Source organism: Camelina sativa, chromosome 9, assembly GCF_030686135.1.
Source record: "Camelina sativa cultivar CO46 ecotype springtype chromosome 9, ASM3068613v1".
Classification (NCBI taxonomy): Eukaryota; Viridiplantae; Streptophyta; class Magnoliopsida; order Brassicales; family Brassicaceae; genus Camelina; species Camelina sativa.
The window spans coordinates 24016617-24038187 of NC_141888.1; the positions used below are offsets into that span (position 1 = coordinate 24016617).

At 36.8% G+C, this 21571-nt stretch overlaps 3 protein-coding genes across 4 annotated transcripts; 2 read left to right on the plus strand and 1 right to left on the minus strand.

Annotated features, from left to right (window-relative positions):
* The first annotated feature begins 6737 nt into the window (after positions 1 to 6737).
* Positions 6738 to 8598, plus strand: LOC104711236 (putative inactive poly [ADP-ribose] polymerase SRO4). Its single transcript, XM_010427917.3, has 6 exons — positions 6738 to 6934; positions 7032 to 7563; positions 7673 to 7923; positions 8008 to 8117; positions 8210 to 8305; positions 8409 to 8598. The coding sequence occupies exons 2-6, from the start codon at positions 7034 to 7036 to the stop codon at positions 8433 to 8435; spliced, it is 1014 nt and encodes a 337-aa protein (XP_010426219.1). The 5' UTR covers positions 6738 to 6934; positions 7032 to 7033; the 3' UTR covers positions 8436 to 8598.
* Positions 8599 to 8724: 126 nt separating this feature from the next.
* LOC104780577 (ABC transporter A family member 2) lies at positions 8725 to 13576 on the minus strand. Of its 2 annotated transcripts, XM_087467445.1 has the most exons (16): positions 13056 to 13576; positions 12725 to 12956; positions 12441 to 12610; positions 12177 to 12362; positions 11962 to 12057; positions 11676 to 11879; positions 11436 to 11595; positions 11121 to 11347; positions 10789 to 10906; positions 10624 to 10700; positions 10435 to 10524; positions 10154 to 10297; positions 9725 to 10039; positions 9544 to 9624; positions 9295 to 9471; positions 8725 to 9221 (listed from the first exon to the last, which is right to left on the minus strand). In XM_087467445.1, the coding sequence occupies exons 1-16, from the start codon at positions 13440 to 13442 to the stop codon at positions 8919 to 8921; spliced, it is 2967 nt and encodes a 988-aa protein (XP_087323571.1). In that variant the 5' UTR covers positions 13443 to 13576; the 3' UTR covers positions 8725 to 8918. The 2 variants fall into 2 exon arrangements, with proteins under 2 accessions (XP_087323571.1, XP_087323570.1); XM_087467444.1 differs by having other exon boundaries at positions 9725 to 10297; positions 13056 to 13574.
* Positions 13577 to 15529: 1953 nt separating this feature from the next.
* ABCA3 (ABC2 homolog 2) lies at positions 15530 to 20187 on the plus strand. The gene is made up of 16 exons (XM_010427922.3): positions 15530 to 15640; positions 15813 to 16182; positions 16270 to 16349; positions 16422 to 16566; positions 16710 to 16829; positions 16955 to 17091; positions 17195 to 17353; positions 17500 to 17662; positions 17743 to 17868; positions 17968 to 18051; positions 18156 to 18508; positions 18595 to 18795; positions 18905 to 19014; positions 19112 to 19196; positions 19293 to 19421; positions 19529 to 20187. Exons 1-16 carry the CDS (start codon positions 15569 to 15571, stop codon positions 20021 to 20023), a joined length of 2829 nt encoding a protein of 942 aa, XP_010426224.1. The 5' UTR covers positions 15530 to 15568; the 3' UTR covers positions 20024 to 20187.
* The last annotated feature ends 1384 nt before the right edge of the window (positions 20188 to 21571 follow it).

Genomic DNA, 21571 nt, shown 5'->3' on the forward strand with positions numbered 1-21571 from the left:
TCTAATGGGAATGTCTATATCTTGGTGGCAGTTGATTACGTTTCTAAGTGGGTCGAAGCCATAGCCAGCCCCACCAATGATCACAAGGTTGTTCTGAAGCTGTTCAAAAGTATAATCTTTCCAAGGTATGGGATACCTAGAGCGGTGATCAGTGATGGTGGAACTCACTTCGTCAACAAAGTTTTTGAGAGCATGCTGAGAAAGTATGGGGTCAAGCACAAAGTGTCTACTGCGTATCACCCTCAGACCAGCGGTCAGGTTGAAGTTTCGAACAAACAGATCAAGGGTATCTTGTCAAGAATTGTTGGAGTCTCGAAGAAAGATTGGTCTGTCAAGTTGGACGAGACTCTTTGGGCATACAGAACAGCGTTCAAGACGCCAATAGGCAGAACACCGTTTCAGTTGGTATATGGTAAAGCATGTCATCTCCCTGTGGAGGTTGAGTACAAGGCACTTTGGGCAATCAAGCTGCTGAACTTGGATATTGACACAGCTCAGGCTAAGAGAACTCTTGACATCCATGAGTTGGAAGAAATAAGACTTGATGCTTATGAGAGTTCCAAGATTTACAAGGAGAGGACAAAGAATTTTCATGACAAGAAGATTATTGTCAAGGAGCTCAAAGCTGGAGATCAGGTTTTGCTGTTCAATTCCAGACTTAAGTTATTTCCTGGAAAGCTTAAGTCTAGGTGGTCTGGACCATTTACAGTCAAAGACGTTTTGCCATTTGGAGCTATCACTCTTCTGAACAAGGATGGCAGCGAATTCACTGTAAACGGCCAAAGAGTAAAAAAATATTTAGCTGATCAAATCCGCCCAGAGGGGTTTTCTGTACTCCTCCATGAACCCCAAAAAGCATAAAAAGCTGAAAAGTCAAGCTAGAGACTTTAAACAAGCTCACTTGGGAGGAAGTCCCAAAGGTATCACTGTAAATATTTTTAGGATTCTTGTGTTTTTAATTTTTGTTTTTGGTTTTCTGTGTTCAGGAATCTACAGAAGGGAGTGTGTGCAACAAAGATAGAGGATACAGAGAAAAACAGAGTGAAAAGGAGAGGGAGCAAAAAAAAAAAAAAAAAAAAAAAAAAAAAAAAAAAAAAAAACGAAAAAACGAAAAGAAAGCAACCCACTTGCATCTCCCTCTTTGTTGGCTTCCCCTCCCACGTGAACCTCTATTATCTTCAATCACCTCACTCCCCCCCCTCTCTTGTTCCCTCACAACAAACACATCACTTTATGTCTTCTTTCTTCCCATCACTCCACCACTCTTCCTTCTTTTCTCCTCTTTAAATTCAACTCTCCCCTCCCTTCACTCTTCACCCCTACCAAACAAATACTCTCCTCACGACCATTATTATTCCACTCCCTCATCACTCTTTGTTTACGTTCTCACTTTGTTCTATTACCTCTGCTCACTCTCCATCTTCGACCTGCTGCAGTTCACTCTCCATCTTCTCCCGTCCCTTCACGCCACTCATCACATGAATCTAGGGAGAGAAGGGGACGCGGTTTGCGTGGTTCAAGAGCCTCCTCAAGTCGTCGATCAGCGCGTCGTTCTGCAGCTCAAGCTGAGCAAGAGGTTGAGCAACAAGTTGGGCAGCAAGGTGATTATCAGCCTACGGATGTGGTAGTATTGGTCTCGGACCATGGCGAGTCTAGAGTCGACGACATGCAGTGCGACGAGCAGCCGAGCACTTATCAGAACACTCAAGCGGTTGAGCAACAAGTCGACCCACCAGGTGAGACCACTCCTGCGGATACCGAACACGGTGAAGGACAGAGCCAGTACCACGCACCAGCTCCTTGGGCGAGCTCAGACTCCTTTTTCTACTACTGAGGTACTCCTACCTTCCTTTGTATATACCATTTCATTTCTGCATTGTTTGTATTGTGATTCTTAAATCCTCCAGCAAATTTTTCTTACACAGGAGACTGTGTATTTTAAGTTTGGGGGAGGGTTTGAGATGATGTATCTAATGTCGTGTTTTGTGATTCTTATTTCAAATCTTTGCATCATATCATGTTTGAGTCTGCATCCATCTATTTGCATAGAAAAACCATAAAAAAATTTGAAAAAAAAAAATTTCGAAAATTTCCACAAAAACAGAGTGTTCATGTAGTTTGCAATTGCATATTAGGATTGAGTCTAGGTTTATTCATATAGGGTTGTTGCATTTAGCATAGGGGTTGATGATGATTGTAACCTTGTTAGCATGTTGGATTCAATAGGATAGGATCAAGGCCCTTGTTCTTAGTTCTTTGATGCTTGTTGATTGAACTTGAAAATTTAAGATTGAAGCATGTTTTGAATTGATATCATTCCCTATCTACTTGAACCTAATCCTGACTTGCAATTATCCTGTTATGCATTGAAGTTGAACTCATGGATACCATATACATACTTGGATTGTCTTTCACATTTTTACCACCCTTGTCGATCCAAGTAGCTGATTCCCATCTTTGGAACAGTTCCCCGCACCCTTAACCAACCGTTCTTTCAAGCCAATTGTATTCTTGAATGTCAGGCCTTTTTCCGAGTTGAGCTTGTTAGAAAGTGTTAGGTTCTAACCGACAAGAGTAGGATCCTGTGTAGTTCTAGTTCGCGTTATCCGGACTAGTAGGACTAGGTGAGAACTCGATTTTGGGTATTGGGTATGGATTTGTGCAGAAAAGTGAAGTGTAAACAGAAAGTAAAGGGGAGAAAGTCTTTAGGAGGGGGATGTGTTTTCAAGGTTTACAAGTCTAGTAAAGGATTTGGGTTGAGCAAAACAATGAGTTATTGGTTCTGGGCATAAAACGAAAAGATTAGACAAAGGAAAGAAAGTAAAAATGCTTATGATGTCTAGAGTCCTTAGAAGAAAAGAAAAAGAACCATAGTGATAATAAAGATTTCCCAATCTGCTAGAATGATAATAAGTGAACTTCCCCTAAGACCAAGTATAAAGAGTGAAAGAATGGGTTTGAGATGATGTTTCTGATGAAGGGTAGAGATAGGACCAACTTCGGTTTGGAATGTTCTTTGGGTAGACAGGACGCTGCTCTTGTATGTATCAGTTGGTTTCAACCTTTAGCCTTCTCTTAAGCTCAACTCATTTTTGTGAGAGAACCTTGTCATGTATTGATGAAACCACTCGAGAAGGAGACCATCTAAGTCTCCAACCCTTCACCCTAGCCAAATGAGTTCAACGACATTGCTTAGCTTGATTCACGGTTCTCTGTTAATGAATGTTAAAGGGAATGATTGATAGGATTGCATGTGTAAAAAAAAAATATAGAGTTCTTTCACCATGCATCATAGAACTAAAAACAAGGACCTTGATTCTAACTATTTTATTTAGCATGTTTTAGGTTCTGAGACCCCATCTTCACACCTCTTCTCCATACTCTATTCTTGATTGTTTGCTTGAGGGCAAGCAAAGAGTAAGCTTGGGAGAGTTGATATGTCTATATTTTGTCTCTCCTTAGCTTATTTTTATCATGCATTTAGCTAGGATAACTCATTGGTTTGCATCGTTTTCTAGTTTTTTTCTATACACTTTGCACGTCTAGGTAGCTCTTGCATCATCCTTGCATACATTGTGCATTTTGGAGTATTTCAGGTATTTAGGAAACGTTGGAAGCTATTCTCGTCCGAGCCATGGTCACCACCTTCATTCTCGTCCGAGCCATGGTCACCATCTTCATTCTCGTCCGAGCCATGGTCACCATCTTCGTTTCGTCCGAGCCATGGTCACCATCTTCATTCTCGTCCGAGCCATGGTCACCATCTTCATTCTCGTCCGAGCCATGGTCACCATCTTCGTTTCGTCCGAGCCATGGTCACCATCTTCATTCTCGTCCGAGCCATGGTCACCATCTTCGTTTCGTCCGAGCCATGGTCACCATCTCCGTCTCGTCCGAGCCATTGTCACCATCTCCGTTCCGTCCGAGCTATCCGTCCAAGCCATGCTCCTCAGCCTTCCATCCGAGCTATGATGACATTGGATTCCATTCGACGCACATGGACTTGATCGCACATGTCGGGAAGAAAGACGTTTGGTTTCACATGCTTCAGGAGATTACCGAACCGACGCTTTACCTTGTCGTTTTAAGTTTTAGGGCTTTCCATGTTGGACTACTATATATACATTTTGTTAAGTCTTTGCGGAGACATCTTATCTTTTAATCTCGTTTTCGTTCCCAGAAGGTTTTTAACCTAGCATCCAAAACACGTTCTCAGACTTGTATTCCGATATCGTTGAGATTTATTGAGATTTTGCATTTGATTCCTTCTACAAAGTTGTTAATCTTATTTTTATCTATCTTATTATGCTTGATTCAATGATTTCGGTGTTTGCATCCTTGACTATGATTTTCGGATCTGAGTAGTGTGGTAGTTCCTGAGGATGGGATAGATTAGGTGGAGGATCTTAGGATGTAGAGTGTTTAAGCTTTGATTGTAAAATTCCCTTCTGGACTAGAGTTAGAATTACTTGTTTCTCTCTGATCAATTGGAACTAGGTTCGAGACATTTCCGCACCCAAAAGGTGTTTGATGAAATGTCTGACCAACTAGTGCCAGAGACTTACGTTCCTAGCCTAAGAGATTAGTTGTCTAGGATGTTTGTTGACACGAATGAACTTGTCTGTCATGCCTGCTCGACCACGTTTCTCTAGCGAGAGCTAGGTATGGAAGTGGTTGCGTCTGAGTAGCTTTTGCCAAGAGATTGGATTAGCTAAGTTGTGATGTTCATTGTTTAGGGATACTTTGCTTATGGTATGTTAAACACTCCTTAGACTAGAATACTCCACCGACATCAATTACCCCATCCTTAGGACTTCTTTCTTTCTGATTTTTATTACATTCCTGGAACTGTTTCGTTTGTTCATGCTTAGAATCGTTTGCGTTTTTATTCACTTTCGCTTCTTGTCATGCATTCTTGTTTCTTGTTCTGTGACTCATTTCCATTTCGCATTTTGATCATTCTAGGACTCTTAGATAAAAACACTCCTTGAATTGGCTTAACTTGTGATTCCTTGATTGCATCTTGATTGCTAGCAACATCCCATTTGGATTGACACCTTAAATACTACAACACTTAAGGTTAATTGAACCTGCTAGGAGACACAAAAATCTTAGTATCAATCTGACAAGTTGATCTGTGCAGAACCAGCTTTCAAACTGCGGATTGGGAACCTCTGCGCCATTTGTTGTCGTGGTGGTACGAGAAGGAGCTGTCACGGCTCCATTGACAAACCCGATGAGCTTTTGACATGATAAGAGCGATTCAAACTGAGTTTTCCATAGAAGGTAATTTGAGTTGTTGAGCTTGATAGTGATTGTACTCGTGACATGAATATTGTCAGGGAAAGAGTAATAAGTCGCCGTTGTAGAACCTGTTAGGGTTTACAAGGCTCTGATACCACGAGAATAAAGTAAGGACTCAAGAAATACTCTGTTTCTTTATTATACTTTCAAGATAGTTTTTACACAAAGAGGACAATACCTTATATAGACAACAAAGAGAACAATCTAGAATTGATGAGTCAATGTGACAGCTCTCATTACAGCTGTGATCAACTAGTCATCATCCTTATCTTGCAGTGAGCTAAAACGGTTGTGTAGCAGAGGCATTGCAGGTACAGCTTTTGGCATGACTTGAGAAAGTTGATCTTGACCAGCTTTTTTTATTGGGCTTCTTCCTTGTTGGATCATTTTATGGCCCAGCTCACAAATATCACTTATAAATTGATGAATGTATATTGATTAACATAATAACCAAATACATTGATGGATTGAATGAAACTTAGCTATTACAACTGAAAGAAATAATCAGCAAATCAAGAAGTAGATGGTTTTTTAATCATCCTTTTTTGTGACTTTAATATATTTTATTAAGGTCCGTAGAGAAATGTTTTATATCTCGAATCCTCGCACTAAGAGATAAATACTATAGTGGTTTGTCAAAAAAAAAAAAAAAAGAGCTTCCCCTTATACTATACTAGTGAATATATTAATAATTTGTTTTTTCTTTTAAATAGGGGTGATGCGAACTTTTACTATCCGACTAATTTCTTTAAAGTGAGTGTATCCATCGAGTAATCAATTCATCAAATTTGGTAATGAGTTTAAAACCTGCTACCAGTTTGATTGGCCAAATGAAAATAAATTTTGTAAATCGTGCATCTGAGCGTAATTTACTAATTTATCTCTAACTTACACCTACACGACAATTTCTCTTCAACTAGAAACTACTTTACCACCACGTAATTAATTGCATGCTAATGACAAAGAACTCCACAAGCTGATGACACGAGAAAGCCAGTTTTAATCTTCTAACATCTTGATTAGATATCCGGGTAATCAATCGGTTTCGAAAATCATAAACCAACCATACACAAATGGGTTCTAATTCCTTTGGTCCACAAGATTAGGAGTTTTGCCTGAATTAAAAGGCTAAAATTGTAAAGATACTGATTATTAATGTATTTATTGGCAAATTTTCAAAAATACTGTTCTTTGATGTATTTATTGCAAAATTTTCAAAACACTGTTCATTAATGTATTTATTACAAGTTCGCATTTTTTTTTAATTAAGTGGAATTAATGTAATCGTGGCAAACAAAAAAATAAAGATGGGATTTAATGTAATCGTGTGAATGTGGATTCTTGATACTGGATACTTCTCCTCCACGGCAAAAGGAAAAGACAAAACACATCAATTTAGAAAATAAATATATTTTTAATAGAAAACAGACAACAAAACCAAAACAGGAAGACTTAAACAAAGAAGAACACAGAGTAAGAAATATCTCCCCATCACTGTATTTTTAACTATTCATATGTATATGATGTCTCTCTGCTACTAAAATTCAAACAGTTGTGCTCTCTGATCTCAAACACTTACACTTAGAAAGCTAAATATTAATCTTCATTTTCATCTAATATAGTCAAAAAGGTTCGATTCCAAATTCTTGCTTTTTTCTTTTTCTTTTTCTAATGAATTTTTGATTTGCTTTTCATTCTGATATTGTGTTTTTCTTGTCTCCTCTCAGCGATGGATTATACAAGAATCAGCCAAGAAACTCCGGTGAACCGTCTAAACCATTACGAAGAAGAAGAAGGATCAACCGCATCATCTGAAAGCAGAAGCAATGAAGAGTTATCCGATTGTGATCAACAACAGTCTTCTTCGATAGCTAAGGAGCTCGGGCTAATGGAGTTGCTTAAAGACGATAAAGCCTACGAGCTTATCTATCGTCATTGTCAAACTAAGCTCATGACTTATAACTTAGCCGATGATCACTTTCAGATTATATCGATTCTCAAGAACGGTTTTCAAACTCCATTGGGACAAGCTAAGCTTAAAGCCTTTCAGATATATATAGAGTCAGTGGCAAAGAAAAGTGGCAGCTGCTGCTGCGAGCGCGGTGTGAACAAAGCTGCAGCGGCTGAAGCGGCGAGAGTGACTTACGGTTGTTGCAGCGTGGAGAAGGAAGAGTTGAAAACGATTCTAATGTATGGGTTTAGCCACTTTAGGAACAACAATGGCTTATATCTTTCACCAGACAACGCTCCTCTTCAGTGGTAACAACAACAAAACACCTTTAAGACATTTTTATATCATTTACTGTTTTATAATAATCTTCAATGAGTCTCATCATTAATGTTTTTTTTCTTTTTCTTTTTGGTATAGTATGATAGGTCCTCCTTCATCATCTTGTGACGAAGATGGGATGAGATTCTTGTTGTTTTCAAGAATTATAATGGGAAAATCAGAGGTTGTTGGCTCGACCGCACAATCGTATCCGAGTTCTCCAGAGTTCGATTCAGGTGTAGACAGTTTAACATCTCCGAAGAAGTATTTTATTTGGAGCACACACATGAACACACATGTTTTGCCTGAGTTTGTTGTATGCATCAAAACTCCATCTATGTTGAAAAGAAGTAAGCACATAAATAGTTTGTCCCTCCCTTTCTTTATTCAGAAGTTGTTTAAGTTGCTAATTTGGTACTTTTTGTTTTATGTAGAGAACCCGAAGTCGCCTTGGATTTTGTTTCCGGTCTTGATCAAATCAATATCTAAGTTTCTGAATTCGTCGCAAATCCGTCTCATTCATAAACACTATAAAGAACATCAAGTAAGTCCGATCCCACTTTCTAACTAGGCTCTCTATTTTTTAGTCCTCATGATCACAACATTTTCATTGTTTGGTTCCTTTGCCACACACAGGAAAGGAGAATCTCGCGGTCTGAGTTGATTCAGCGACTGAGAATTATAACCGGAGATAGACTATTAATTCAAATCATCAAATCTGTTGGACAAAAGGTACATTGTATATTGTAGACACATGATTTCAAACCATTTTTGGTTTTTTTTTTTTTTTCTCATACACAACTTTTACAATGTTGTTTCTCCGATTATGTTTCAGGCACCGGAAAGATCAAAGACCGATTAATGTACAGTCACAGACTAAATCATAGATTATCTATGATAGACAGAGTAGTCGTTTATTAGCTCAATGTTGATTACAGTAGAGTTTTTATGTGTCACAACTCGCAACATAGTACTGTTTTATGTAAATGTGTTTCTGCAAGTTTTTTTAAAAATAGTTTCACATCTCCCTGACTAGTCAATGCTGCTGAATCATTAAACCTGAAGTAGTCGGAGGAACTTACCAGTCTTGTGGAACTGGAGTACTGGACCATAGTTACAGATGATCTTTTGGCCATAGTATGAAATGAACATAACAGTGTAAGATATTAGTTTCTTATTAATCACAAACTTCCGTCTAAATTACATCATAATTACGTAAACACACAATATTGAAATAAAACACGCCTGTGGTTTTTTCGTATAAAAATACAACAACTAACCAGAAAAAACCTGTAGAGCCGGTAAGTTAAGAACTGTATGTGTGTGCGCGCATTAGATTTCATTTTCACAATGAAAAACGTCTGGAAGAAGTCGAACCGCTTCTAACAAAGCTAGCAAACTCAGGATCAATCACGATTCCCTGAACTTGCCTTCGTCCTCTCCGTCCCAACAAGTTCACTCCGCTATGTCCTGGTGCCACCGGATCTGTCACGGGAATATTTGCAGGCACTGGCATCTCCGTGGAGTGTCCTGAGATGCACAATGATCCTGACTCGTCTTGTTGCCAATACACTTCCACCATGATTCCCCTTGGATTCTCTGCAGTTTCTGTTCCCGGTATCCCAATAAATCTTGCACCAACTGGTATCTGTAGATTGGATTCGACTTGGTTAGCTTAAGCGTTATAAGTCCCTATGAATGTCTGAGATGTATTTATTTACCTCGACTGAGGAACCGGATGATAGGTCGAGAGTGACCATTGTTCCATCAACTGCAGCACTTTCGAGTTCAGCTTTTCGTGCTATGTTCAAAAACACTTCTTCAAGAGTTGCGAGACCAAGCTGGATGTCTGAGATTCCAAATTCTTCTTCTCTGTCTTGCAGCTCAGCGAAAAAGTCCTGTAAGCAGATACACTTAGTCCTACGGTAGGTAGCATACTTTATATATGGTGAGGTTGTGTAAATGCTTACTGTCAAAAGATTCTCTTTTTCGTGTGGTATAACAAAAGTCATGAAGGTCTTGTTTTCTTCTGTTGGTCTGACTTTGAGATGCTGCAAGAAAAATATCATATCTCAGGGGGTGTTGGATTAAGAAGTTCAGATAATCGCGTTGTAAAATTGAAACTTTAACCGGCTGCTAAAAAAGACTCACATCTTTAAAGAATTTCTTCACTGGCTCACGTGAGTCTAAAGCACCAGTTTCACCATTGTGGTTATTGCCATTGATTTCTTGGTTTTTGCTTTCAACAAAGCTAATGTTAGCAATGAAACCTGTACCAAAGCGGGATTTCAACCTGATTGAAGTTCCAATGCAGCGGAGCCTACCCTTCGCCATTATCCCTATTCGATCACTTAAAATATCAGCTTCCTCCATCGAATGCGTCGTTAGTATAATGGCACGACCTTTCTTCGTTTCCTGTATGATATCCCATACGTGTCTCCTCGTGATCGGGTCCATGCCTGTAGTCTGCAATCCATGTATGACAAGCATGCATATGGAAAGGAAACAGTACTTAGATATATAAACATCAACGTGATAAATGTTACATAAACACAGATAGGAATAAGGAAAGAAACAAACCGGTTCGTCCAGGAAGACCAGTTTGGGATCACCAATGAGCGAAACTGCAACACTGAGTCGGCGTTTCATTCCTCCACTGTAACTTCCTGCCCTGATTTTTCCTGCTTCTGTCAGTTTTACCTCTGCCAGTGACTTCTCAACCATCTGAATGACGGGTGAAATAAACATTTTAAGAAATAACAGCGGAGATCTATTCTTGATTTGAAGTTGAAATTAGATACCATATATTCCTAGCGGAAACGGTTACAGAACTGACTCATTTCTACCATATGGGTACATACCGGGTTGATCGATGCAGGTGGCAACCCTTTGATGCTAGCAAAGAGTTTGAGGTGTTCTTCACCAGACAAAGCATCCCAAAGAATATCAAACTGCGGGAAGAATGAGAATGTCATAAACCATTACAGCATAACAAATTGCTGATACTAAGGAAAAGGCCAGAGGCAGATAGCAACAGAAAAGAGCCCCACCTGAGGACAAACTCCAATCATTTTACGGATGTTGGACATGCCAACAGAGCTTCTTATAGAATTTCCATAAATTAGTGCTGTTGAAGCCAATCAGAGAGATTTTAGTACGGTAAGACACTAGCTTCTACGAAACAAAAACAAGAAAAAGTGCAAGCTTCAACTTACCATCACCACCAGTAACTGGAAATAAGCCTGTCAAACAATTGATGGTAGTTGTTTTCCCTGCACCATTGGGTCCAAGAAGACAGAATAGTTGATCTTTGGCAATATTCATCCACAATCCCTGATTATATTTCAAAAAATTAGGGAAGGAATAAATGAAACATGTATCATGGAAGAAGCCAGGAGAAATAATCGATAAAATTTCATCCAAGTACTAGCTACAGATCAATGGTGAGGTTGTCATTTATTGAACATCTTTTGGTAAATAACAACAGACTTAACCATGCTAAATTGCAGTTAAACAATTTTTTCACTTTGTTTTATTAAAGAAATACCTTCAGAGCATGAAAAGGGGAAGTTTTCTTGCATTTGCAGCATCCAAATTTTGTCGTCCCAGGATAAGTCTTTGCAAGACCACGTATTTGAACAGCAATGTTGGGATCAACTAAACCATCCTTTGAATGTTGTTTAACTAAAGTTTCCTCTTCAAGGACATCTTCATCATCTGGGGTAATGTGATCCACAGGTGGGACTGAACCAGTACAACTACAAATTCCACCTTCTGTTAAAGAAGAAACGATTAGTTAGGATATAGATTTCGACAGCACAGTTACTAATGAAATAGAGAAACAAGACCGAGGAGAAAGTACCTTCTACTCGGTTGCCACCTTTACCGGTCCAGTAACCAGGTTTAAGAAAGTAAAAGATAGATTTTCTTACACCAGACGCATTTGTAGTAATATTATCAAAGTAGAGAGCCAAAACAAACCACAAAAAGAATGACCCAATCAGCCACAAGTAGATATCATTCTGCCAAAACCAAACAAATTACGATCAGAGAACAATTGGACACAGTTATTAGATGGAATTTGCTTTGAGAGTTGACGTACAATTGTAATCACACAATCAGTATTGTCGTTGGGTCCGCATTCAGCTCTATTACTCCAACTAATTCCAGGATCTTGAGGAGTTGAAGTTGCATCAGCAAGAAGCTTTAGACCCTGAGAAAAGGTATTGGGTGGGAACAGTGACCAAAGTGCCCTGATCATGCGAGAATATTTTTTCGCATAGGGAAACCCACTTGATGTAGCAAGCTGCAGTTAGATTTATGATTAGTCGAACAATTCATAATTTGAAGAAACAGTTTCAGCTGTTTGTTATGAATGGGAACGGTACCTGTGTTACAAACCCAACCAGAAACACAAAGAAGCCGACAGTCGTTGCTGAAGATGATTTGCTGATAAAAGCTGATAGCATGAAAGCTAGTCCAAGCTAGCATCACAAAAAACGAAGATATAATTTGACTGATGTGAAAAGAGAGGGAAAACACACTCACTATCTACTGAGAAAGCAGAAAACATAAACCCTTCGACAGGTATTGACAGTTTTACCATATTCAACTGGAAAAGCATGAAAAGAAGGAAGACAACAGCGAAACTGTTCTTCAAGAAAAAGTCGAACTGGAACATCATTCCAAAGAGAACAGTCAAGAGCGCCGAGATGGTAGTAAGAATTCCTTCCCATGTAAGCCATGACAACCAATAAGCAGTGTCAAAAACACCCATCATCGTCATTGCCTGTTGCAAAAGAAAACACAATCAGTCTACTATATAGACAGTGGGACTCAACAGCCTATTCAGAAAACAAAGTTATACCTGGCGTAGTTTAAGCTCTTTCTCGGTAATCAAAGAACTGATTTGAAGAACAAAACCAAACATGGAAACAGCAAGGAAAAAAGTCGGTCCTATTGAGTCTAATGCAACAATAGCATCAATAGTTGGATGAGGAAACTCCTTAAATCCAACAACCCAATTATAGTTTGGATCTGCAAAAACAACGTATAGCAAGTTCCCATCTCAGAAACTTGTTGCAAAAACTCACAAAAGATTCAGCAATATACAGAAAAAAAAAAAAAAAAGAAGAGATAATGCATGCATACCTCCAATCAAAGACCTAGCGATTTCACGCTCAGCGGCGATTTGAAGAGGTATTTGGAACTTAAAAGTGGGATCTTCAAACCTTCCTCTATTCATCTCTGGAGTTGAATTAGTTTGAATACCATAACTAATCACTGTAGCATTCCTTTCCAGAAAATGCAACGCTCCTGGAACTAACAAAGGATTCGCCAAGAGCCATGCATCTACCTCATCAGGATCCCTAAATGATCGAACCTAAAATACACAAATTCACAACATCACCATCTAAATTCTACTTAAAATTACTCAAAATTGACAAAATCAAAACGAATTGATGAGATATACAAAAGTTACCTTCTCAGTCGGAATCGGTCTCCCTGGATTGTTTTTCATAATCGCATTAACAATCTGCGTCGCCCTGGGACTGCGATTCCCACTCCAGACAAAGTCATAGCAGGGGAGATTCACGAAGAACTTATCCTCGCAAGGCGGAATCGGCGGAGAGATCAACGCCGTCGGATCGGTGACAGTTTTGAGAGCGGTGGAGGAAGCGAAGCTCTTCTCCATAGCTTCTTGGATACAGAAGATGAGGAGGATGAAGAAGAAGGAAGCGAAGAGCTGAAGAAACGTGGCTCGTTTGCTTCGCCATGAGAGCAAAAGGTTTTTAGAGAAAAGCGCCGTGTACTGTTGCCAGAGAAGAGGCAAACCTCTCTGCAACGACGACGACGACGACGACGACATGGCTTTAGAGTTTAAAGCCTCTCTCTCTCTCTCTCTCTCTCTCTCTCTGACGTTTTTGTTTTTCGAATTTTTTGGGAATCTGACTGTGTGATGATCTGATTTTTTTTTTTTTTTTTTTTTTGTTGGATGGGGGACGATTTAAGGGAAGGGGTAAAAGAGTCTATTTATATGATTTTGGTGTCTTTAGACAATTACGGATTTGCCCACTCAGATTTTGGCTTTACGAAACTGCCGGTTAACTTCTTTGGTGTAATAATGAAGTTTAATTAGTTGCTAATTATTTGTCAGAGAACAAAAAGAATCATACTTCTTTTACTAGGAAACGTATTATATTTTTTTCGAAGCTTTGACTGCAGCAACTAGTACTACTGGTTTTTTTTTTAATTTGATTTTTTTCTCTTTTATTATACGTATATATTTAGGTTTTTTATAATATTTTTGATATTTAACATAATATAACTAATATTATATATATCCAACAAATTTTAAATTTAGGTTTTATAGAATTCTACAATAACAAGAAAATTAAAATTGAAATTGATAAAACCGATATAAAAATACTTATAAAATAGTAACAAGAGAAAATTATTAGAAAAAACTGAAAATAATGTTTTTATTGATGTTTTTGATATCGTTTTATTTTATGTTTGGTAATTTTAGAAACTGTATATACTTCATACAGTACCGCAACTATACATAATTATCAATCAAACAAATCATAATAAAAAATTCAATATTCCAACTATCCAGGTTCAACCTTGTGAATCATTTAATTTAAAGGTCAGAAGAATGTGTCGATTATATTTTGTCAAACAGCCGTAGAATTTTTTCTTGATGTGTATAATATATATTGTGGTTAAACTTCCTTCAATGTCAGCATCGTGAAAAAGTCTTCGTTACCAAAAAAAAAAAAAATCTTTCAATTATAAATTATTTAATAAATGCTTCCAAGTTCCAAGTAAAAAAAGTCAATGGGGGGAAACCATTTATTTCCCGTTTTATTAGTAACAGGTAGCGTGTAAATTAGTGTAACACACGTATAACATGGAAGCGCGTTTAATCCATAAATTGTGTTTTACTATCACATAGATATGACTAACATATTCACAATAGATAATGTATGAATTTGTACAAATGTCTTGGATCCAAATCCGATGCATGCAAATATGTAATATATCTATGTCATTAATAAAAAAGGAGTTGAGAGCTTTGATAGATTATCATTCAACTTTTTTTTTTTTTTTTATAATTCAGGTATCCAAAGCCTAGTGAATCCTGAATAGCCCAATAGTCCGAAGGTTTGGCGTGTGTTCCGAAGATGGTAAAAATGGTTCCTGCGATAGCCACTTAAGGTGTTTACAGCTGTGGGGATTCATTCAACTTTTTAACTTTGTATCTTTTATATTCCACCTTTATAAATTATTTAATTAATTACGTTACAAAACAATTTACCTATACATGACAAAAAGAATATGTTTTCAACATTCACGAAACTCAAAAACGTGTAAGAAAACTGGCATGGCCGGAATTTGGACGTGTCATCTTCACCTTTTGTAGTTATTAAGTACCATGGAAATATAACTCTCTGTGGGATATTCTTTTGCCTTTTGGTTGTCGACAGAAAACAATTAATAACTTTTGATAGTATAAGAAATATATTTATTCAAAGAGCACTTTGAGTCTTTGACAAGCTGATTAATAAATAAAAAATAAACATATAGTAATCCCAAAAAAAAACCCACGCTAATCTATTCCAACTATATCATATGTTTTATTATTATTTTGGTCAGACATAGGAATGATTTGGTAGTTTTTTTTTTATTTGCTAACGAGGATTTGGTAGTTTGTTTTTTATTGATGGTGCACACACCTAATAACTAAATTATAGTAATAATATTTTAAACCCTTAGGTTTGACGAATCAAAAAGGGTCGTGAGGATCACTCGTTCGAAAGTCCAATATTGATTTTATTGCTATTTATTTTCTTAGCTATCGCATTTTAAAATTATAGTAAAATGCAATTTATCAAATAAAAAAGGTAGCTAGCCTTAGCCTTAGGGATAATAGAATGGTTCGTATATTTTTTGTGTACAAAGAAGAAGGGTAGCTACCGAAAGCTTACATCAATGGCGGATTCTGCTCCAGCCAGCTTCTTGACGCGTGCTAATGCTATACTTAGAAAAAACTTAACCTATCAGGTTCGGTGTTTTAATTCATGTCACATAGTAAAATCCATTATTACACTACACATACATATATGCATGCACGCGTCTGTCTACTAGTAGTATTATATATATCTGATCGATTTTGTGTACAAATTTGAACATCTCTATTGATATTTTTTTGCATGTTCTTTGGTGGTTTTTGTAGAAACGGAACATATGGAGCAACGTTCGACTCATCATGATCCCTTTCTATCTCTGCATATGTCTTTTGTGTATCCAAGCTCTGTTCGATTCACAAGTCAATAACTCTGTAGATAATCAATGTGGATGTAAATGCATTGACAAAACTGGAGAGGGCAAATGCGAAATGGTATGCGGTGTCCAATATTCGTCTAGGGACCAAGGAGTCTTTTGTGCTTTCCCAAAACCTCAACCATGGCCTCCTTTGATCCTAATCCCGCATCCTCAGGCTCGCGCTGCTGATGCCAGTTTCACTGATGATGACTCGTGCAGACGAAAAAATATTTGTCCTGTAACGATACTTCTCACTGGGAATAATCATTCTCTTGGAGCAAGTATGTCAATTTCTCTTCTTCTTTAGCCTTTAGGCATATTGTTCCACACTGTTTTCCATTGGAACTAATGGTTATGTTTTTCTCCAGCTTTATCTAACAACCTTCTCAAGAGGTCTTTTACAATGGATTCCTCTGACCTCTTTTCCGGTGTAGCGGATAATCTCTTGGTAAGTTCTCCCAGTGAGTGATGTGAATATATATCTTTGTGATAGTTTTTTACTTTGAGCTCATGTTTTCAGGCTACAACATATAAGGGAAGTGCCACCAATTATCTTGATGCAGGGATTGTCTCAGATCTTACCATGTACAACATCCAACCTCGGTGCCCTCCAAATTCTAACTTTACATTCTCAGTTGGACAAGCACCTCTCAATTTTACCAAAGGTACAAAGTTTTTTTCCCCCTAATTTAGACGTTTTAAAGAATAATGAGATGCATATTTTGCTTTCTATTGAATGATATTTTCATTAGTTTGTTAAACAAACATTTTGTTTTTCCAAATTTTCCTTATTTTCATCTGATACCAGAGATGAGATGCGTTCAAGGATTGAATCTTTGGAGAAATAGCTCTAGAGAGGTCAATCATGAGATTTTTAAAGGTTATCAGCAAGGGAATTCTGATGGGAAAATAAGTGAGATTGTTGCAGGTTGTAATTTGACTTCTTTGTTTGTTTTTTTTTTTTTTTTTTTAAATCTATAGTTCTTAGCAATTTAGCATGCACATGAAATTCTGAATGTTTTTGTTCTGTCTTGTTTTTTTTTGTTACTTTAGCGTATGATCTTTTGGACACCGATAGAAGTAACTTCAATGTGAACATATGGTATAACGCAACCTACAAAGGTGAAGCAGAAAATAGAGGAAATAAGCGTAATATAAAGTTGGTCCGAGTTCCCCCCTTAGTCAATTTGGTAAGGAACTAAGTGATGTACAAAAAACTTCCTTGCATTACAAATTTACAATATGCATTTTCTAAAATGAATATATTCTCATACATACTTTGCAAAACTGCAGGTATCAAATGCTTATCTTCAGTATTTGCAAGGCGCTGGGACAAAGATGTTGTTTGAGTTTGTCAAAGAAATGCCTAAACAAGAAACTAAACTTCGTCTAGACATCGCATCTCTAATTGGTTCAGTATTCTTCACATGGGTTATTCTTCTTCTGCTACCTGTAAGTTTGCTTACTACAGATAGACTCCTTTAGGCTCTCACAGTACTCATTCTACATTCTGTAAATCTTGGAAGCAATTTCCCCAATTGTTTTCTCAAAAGCCTGTATCCATAAAGAGTCATATAATGACATGCATTTATATGCAGGTGATCTTGACCTCATTGGTGTATGAGAAGCAGCACCGTCTAAGAGTTATAATGAAAATGCATGGCCTAGGAGATGGTCCATATTGGATGATAACCTACGCATATTTTCTCGCTATATCCACGTTATACATTATATGCTTGATGATATTTGGCTCAGCAATAGGTATGTCATCCATTGTTATGTCTTAAGGAGCAAGTTACCTTTTCTGGTGTTGTTATTATAGCAGCTATAGTTACTTACAGGACTGAAGTTCTTTCGCCTTAATGACTTGAGCTTCCAGTTCGTTTTCTATTTTCTCTACATAAATCTGCAAATCTCCATCGCCTTTCTAGTTTCCTCAGCATTTTCAAAGGTTGAGACAGCATCAGGTAATAACTTTAGTCACACGTTTACTAAATGCATGTGCTCAAGAACATGTTGGTGCTAACAAGAACACACTCTCTCTCTCTTTTATGGCCAAACTATAGTTGTTGCTTACGTATACGTATTTGGATCTGGGCTACTAAGCTTGTATCTCTTCCACTATCGCATTGAAGATTTATCGTTTTCGAGTAAGTTATCAAGATGAACTTGAGGAACAGTTATGTGTTTTCTTCGTTGAAATGTTTATTCTCACAACTGACTACAATGCTAATGTAATCTTTTGTTTATCTAGGAGGATGGATTTTTGTCCTGGAACTGTTTCCTGGCTTCTCTTTGTACCGTGGGTTGTATGAGCTCGCGCAATATGCTTATGAGGGAAATTTGATTGGGAAAGATGGGATGAAGTGGAAAGATTTCAGTGATAATGCAATGGATGAAGTTTTCTACATTATTATCGTTGAGTGGTTTGTTGCACTCATTGCAACATATTATATCAATAAGATATCTTCATCGGGAAAACACCCTTTGTTTTTCTTGAAAAAACAAAAACCTTTCAAGAAATCTCCTTATCCACAAAGTACTAGCATGCACAGACGAGTCTCTACAGTTTCCGTAGAAATGGAGAAACTAGATGTCATTCAAGAGGTATTTCAAAAGGAATTCAGAACCCATTCTACGTTCTTTGCGTTTTTTCTAGCTGTTTCGAATTTTGTTTGTTTGTTTTTAATCAGAGTGAAAAAGTTAAGCAATTGATGGTTGAGCCAAGCATAAGCCATGCGATTGTATGTGACCACTTGAAGAAGGTATATCCAGGTAGGGATGGGAACCCGCCTAAAAAGGCAGTTCGAGGATTATCTCTTGGAGTGACTTCAAGTGAATGCTTTGGTATGTTAGGGCCCAATGGTGCTGGCAAGACCTCTTTTATCAATATGGTTAGTACTTAAATGGTCATAAAAATATTTTGTGCTTTTAGTTGAGCTTCTCTTCTCATTTGAAAAACTCTCCCAAATATTACAAGTAGTATTTTATTTTTCTATTCAGATGACTGGCCTTGTGAAACCAACATCTGGGACAGCTTTTGTTCAAGGTTTGGACATTTGCAAGGATATGGACAGAATATACACCAGCATGGGTGTATGCCCACAACACGAGTAACCAATTCTTAGAATATTTTTACACTGTTCATTTACACAGAGGATCATTTAGTTGTTTTTATCATTCTCTTATAGTCTGTTATATGTGTACCAGCTTGCTCTGGGAAACGCTGACAGGAAGGGAACATCTGCTCTTTTATGGGAGACTTAGGAATCTCAAAGGCTCTTATCTTAACCAAGTATGTTATCAATCTTAATTACTTACCATTTCTTTTACTCTTATAATATTAAGTATCGACACAACAGTTCATGGATGATCATTTTATATATATCAGGCTGTAGAAGAGTCTCTTAAGAGTGTGAACCTTCTCTATGGAGGAGTTGCTGATAAACCTGCTGGAAAATACAGCGGAGGTATGAAAAGACGGCTAAGCGTAGCCATTTCACTTATCGGGAGTCCTAAGGTATTCATTCATTTGGCTTACTCATTTTTATTTGTTAACCACCTAGAGAGGTTGAATTTACAAGTTTTTAAAAATTGCATTTTTCCATATGTTAATACTCTTAAAAGGTGGTTTATATGGATGAGCCAAGCACAGGACTTGATCCAGCTTCAAGAATGAACCTGTGGACAGTCATCAAGAAAGCAAAAAAACACAGTGCGATAATCCTCACTACTCATTCAATGGAAGAAGCAGAGTTTCTTTGTGACCGATTGGGGATTTTTGTAAACGGAAGGTTACAATGCATAGGGAATCCAAAAGAGCTAAAGAGAAGGTATGGCGGATCTTATGTGTTAACAATGACAACATCATCAGAACATGAGAATGATGTGGAGATGTTGGTTCAAGATGTTTCCCCAAACGCCAAGAAGATATATCACATCGCAGGGACACAGAAATTTGAGATCCCAAAAGAGGAAGTTCGGATCTCGGAAGTGTTTCAGGCGGTTGAGAAGGCGAAGAGGAATTTCAAGGTGTTTGCTTGGGGACTTGCGGATACAACTCTTGAAGATGTTTTCATTAAAGTTGCTAAAACTGCTCCAGCCTTTAATGTATTCTCTTGAATCTTCTTAAGTTTGGTTATGTTCGTTTGATTGTGATTGCGACTATGAATCGCATGATGTTGTTCGTTTAACAATCATGCGACTGATTGCTATGACTAATTGCTACTTAAACAGTCGCTACATTGATTTTTTTCTGCGATCAAAGAAAATAGTTAATATCACCACGACTGATCGCAGCGTTGGGATTGTCAAACCAACAATTTTCACTCACTGTTTGTTAGAATATTGAGAGAAGAAAAAAAACCGAGTAAGAGACCTCTGTCTCTTCTCATTTAGAGAAGTCAATAATGAAATATAAATTTCTTTTACACTAAAACTTGTTATATTTACAATGCTATGACAGCGTTTATATATACAGTAAAACCTCTATAAATTAATCAGGTCGGGACCATGAAATTTTATTAATTTATAGAGGTTTTAATTTATCGATAAATTAATAATTATTAATTTATCAATAAATTAATATTTTATTAATTTATGAAGATATTCTTTCATTTTTATAACTTTGAAAAATTTCTATTACAAAATAAAATACTTTTGTTATCGTTTACATTTTTAAAGAATATTCTTAATTTATAATCTTGCGGTCTTTCCTATCGTAATAAGATGAATATCAATTATTTATTAGATTATCTAAGTAAAAATGATAAAATGTTAGAAGTTTAGAGTTTAGAAGAAATTGCTACTGCTATCCTTCATGGTAATGATGAAGTCGAAGAAAATATTACGGTACCTTTATAACCAGTTATATTTAAAGAACAAATTATTGCATCTACGACTCTCCACAATCTTTGGATGCTATTTGAGAAGATACCAACTAAAAAGATTAAGATAAGCTCCAATAAGAATCGAAATTCAAGAATAAACAAACAAAATAAAGTCATATTTCACTACATTTTCTTATATATATATATATATATTAGTTTATTTGATTATTAATTTATGATATTGATGGGACCATATTTTTACATAGGATTTCCAAAATAAATATTATCTTATTATTTTATCGAAATGTGTCATTTTTTACACCGGCCCAACTTGGGACCGGTAGAATTTATTAATTTATAGCGAGTATTAATTTAAAGAGTATTAATTTATAGAGGTTCTACTGTATACTAGAGGTTATTCCGTGCTACACACAAATTTATTTTTACTTTTATTTTACAATCAAACTGTATATATTAAATTATTGAAAAAGACTATTTTTCTCTTCAAAAGAGAGTTACCTACAAGCTTAAGTGAGAAAAATAGAAATCTTATGTTCTTGTAAATTTCACTTATATTATCCTTAAGAGAAATGTCTAATACTAAATTCAACAAATCAATTTCTAAAAACCTAAAATCATTCAATTCTGATGAAAAGATCAACTAATTGTCCATATTTGACATCATCATCACAAGGAGATTTGAATAATCCATAGCATAAATAATAATTTATCCATACCCAACCCCAACCGACACTTCATTACTAAAAACAAACCTTGATGTATAATTTAATTTATTAGTCTTGTTTAATTTATTAAATAACAAAATGTATAAAAGATTAAA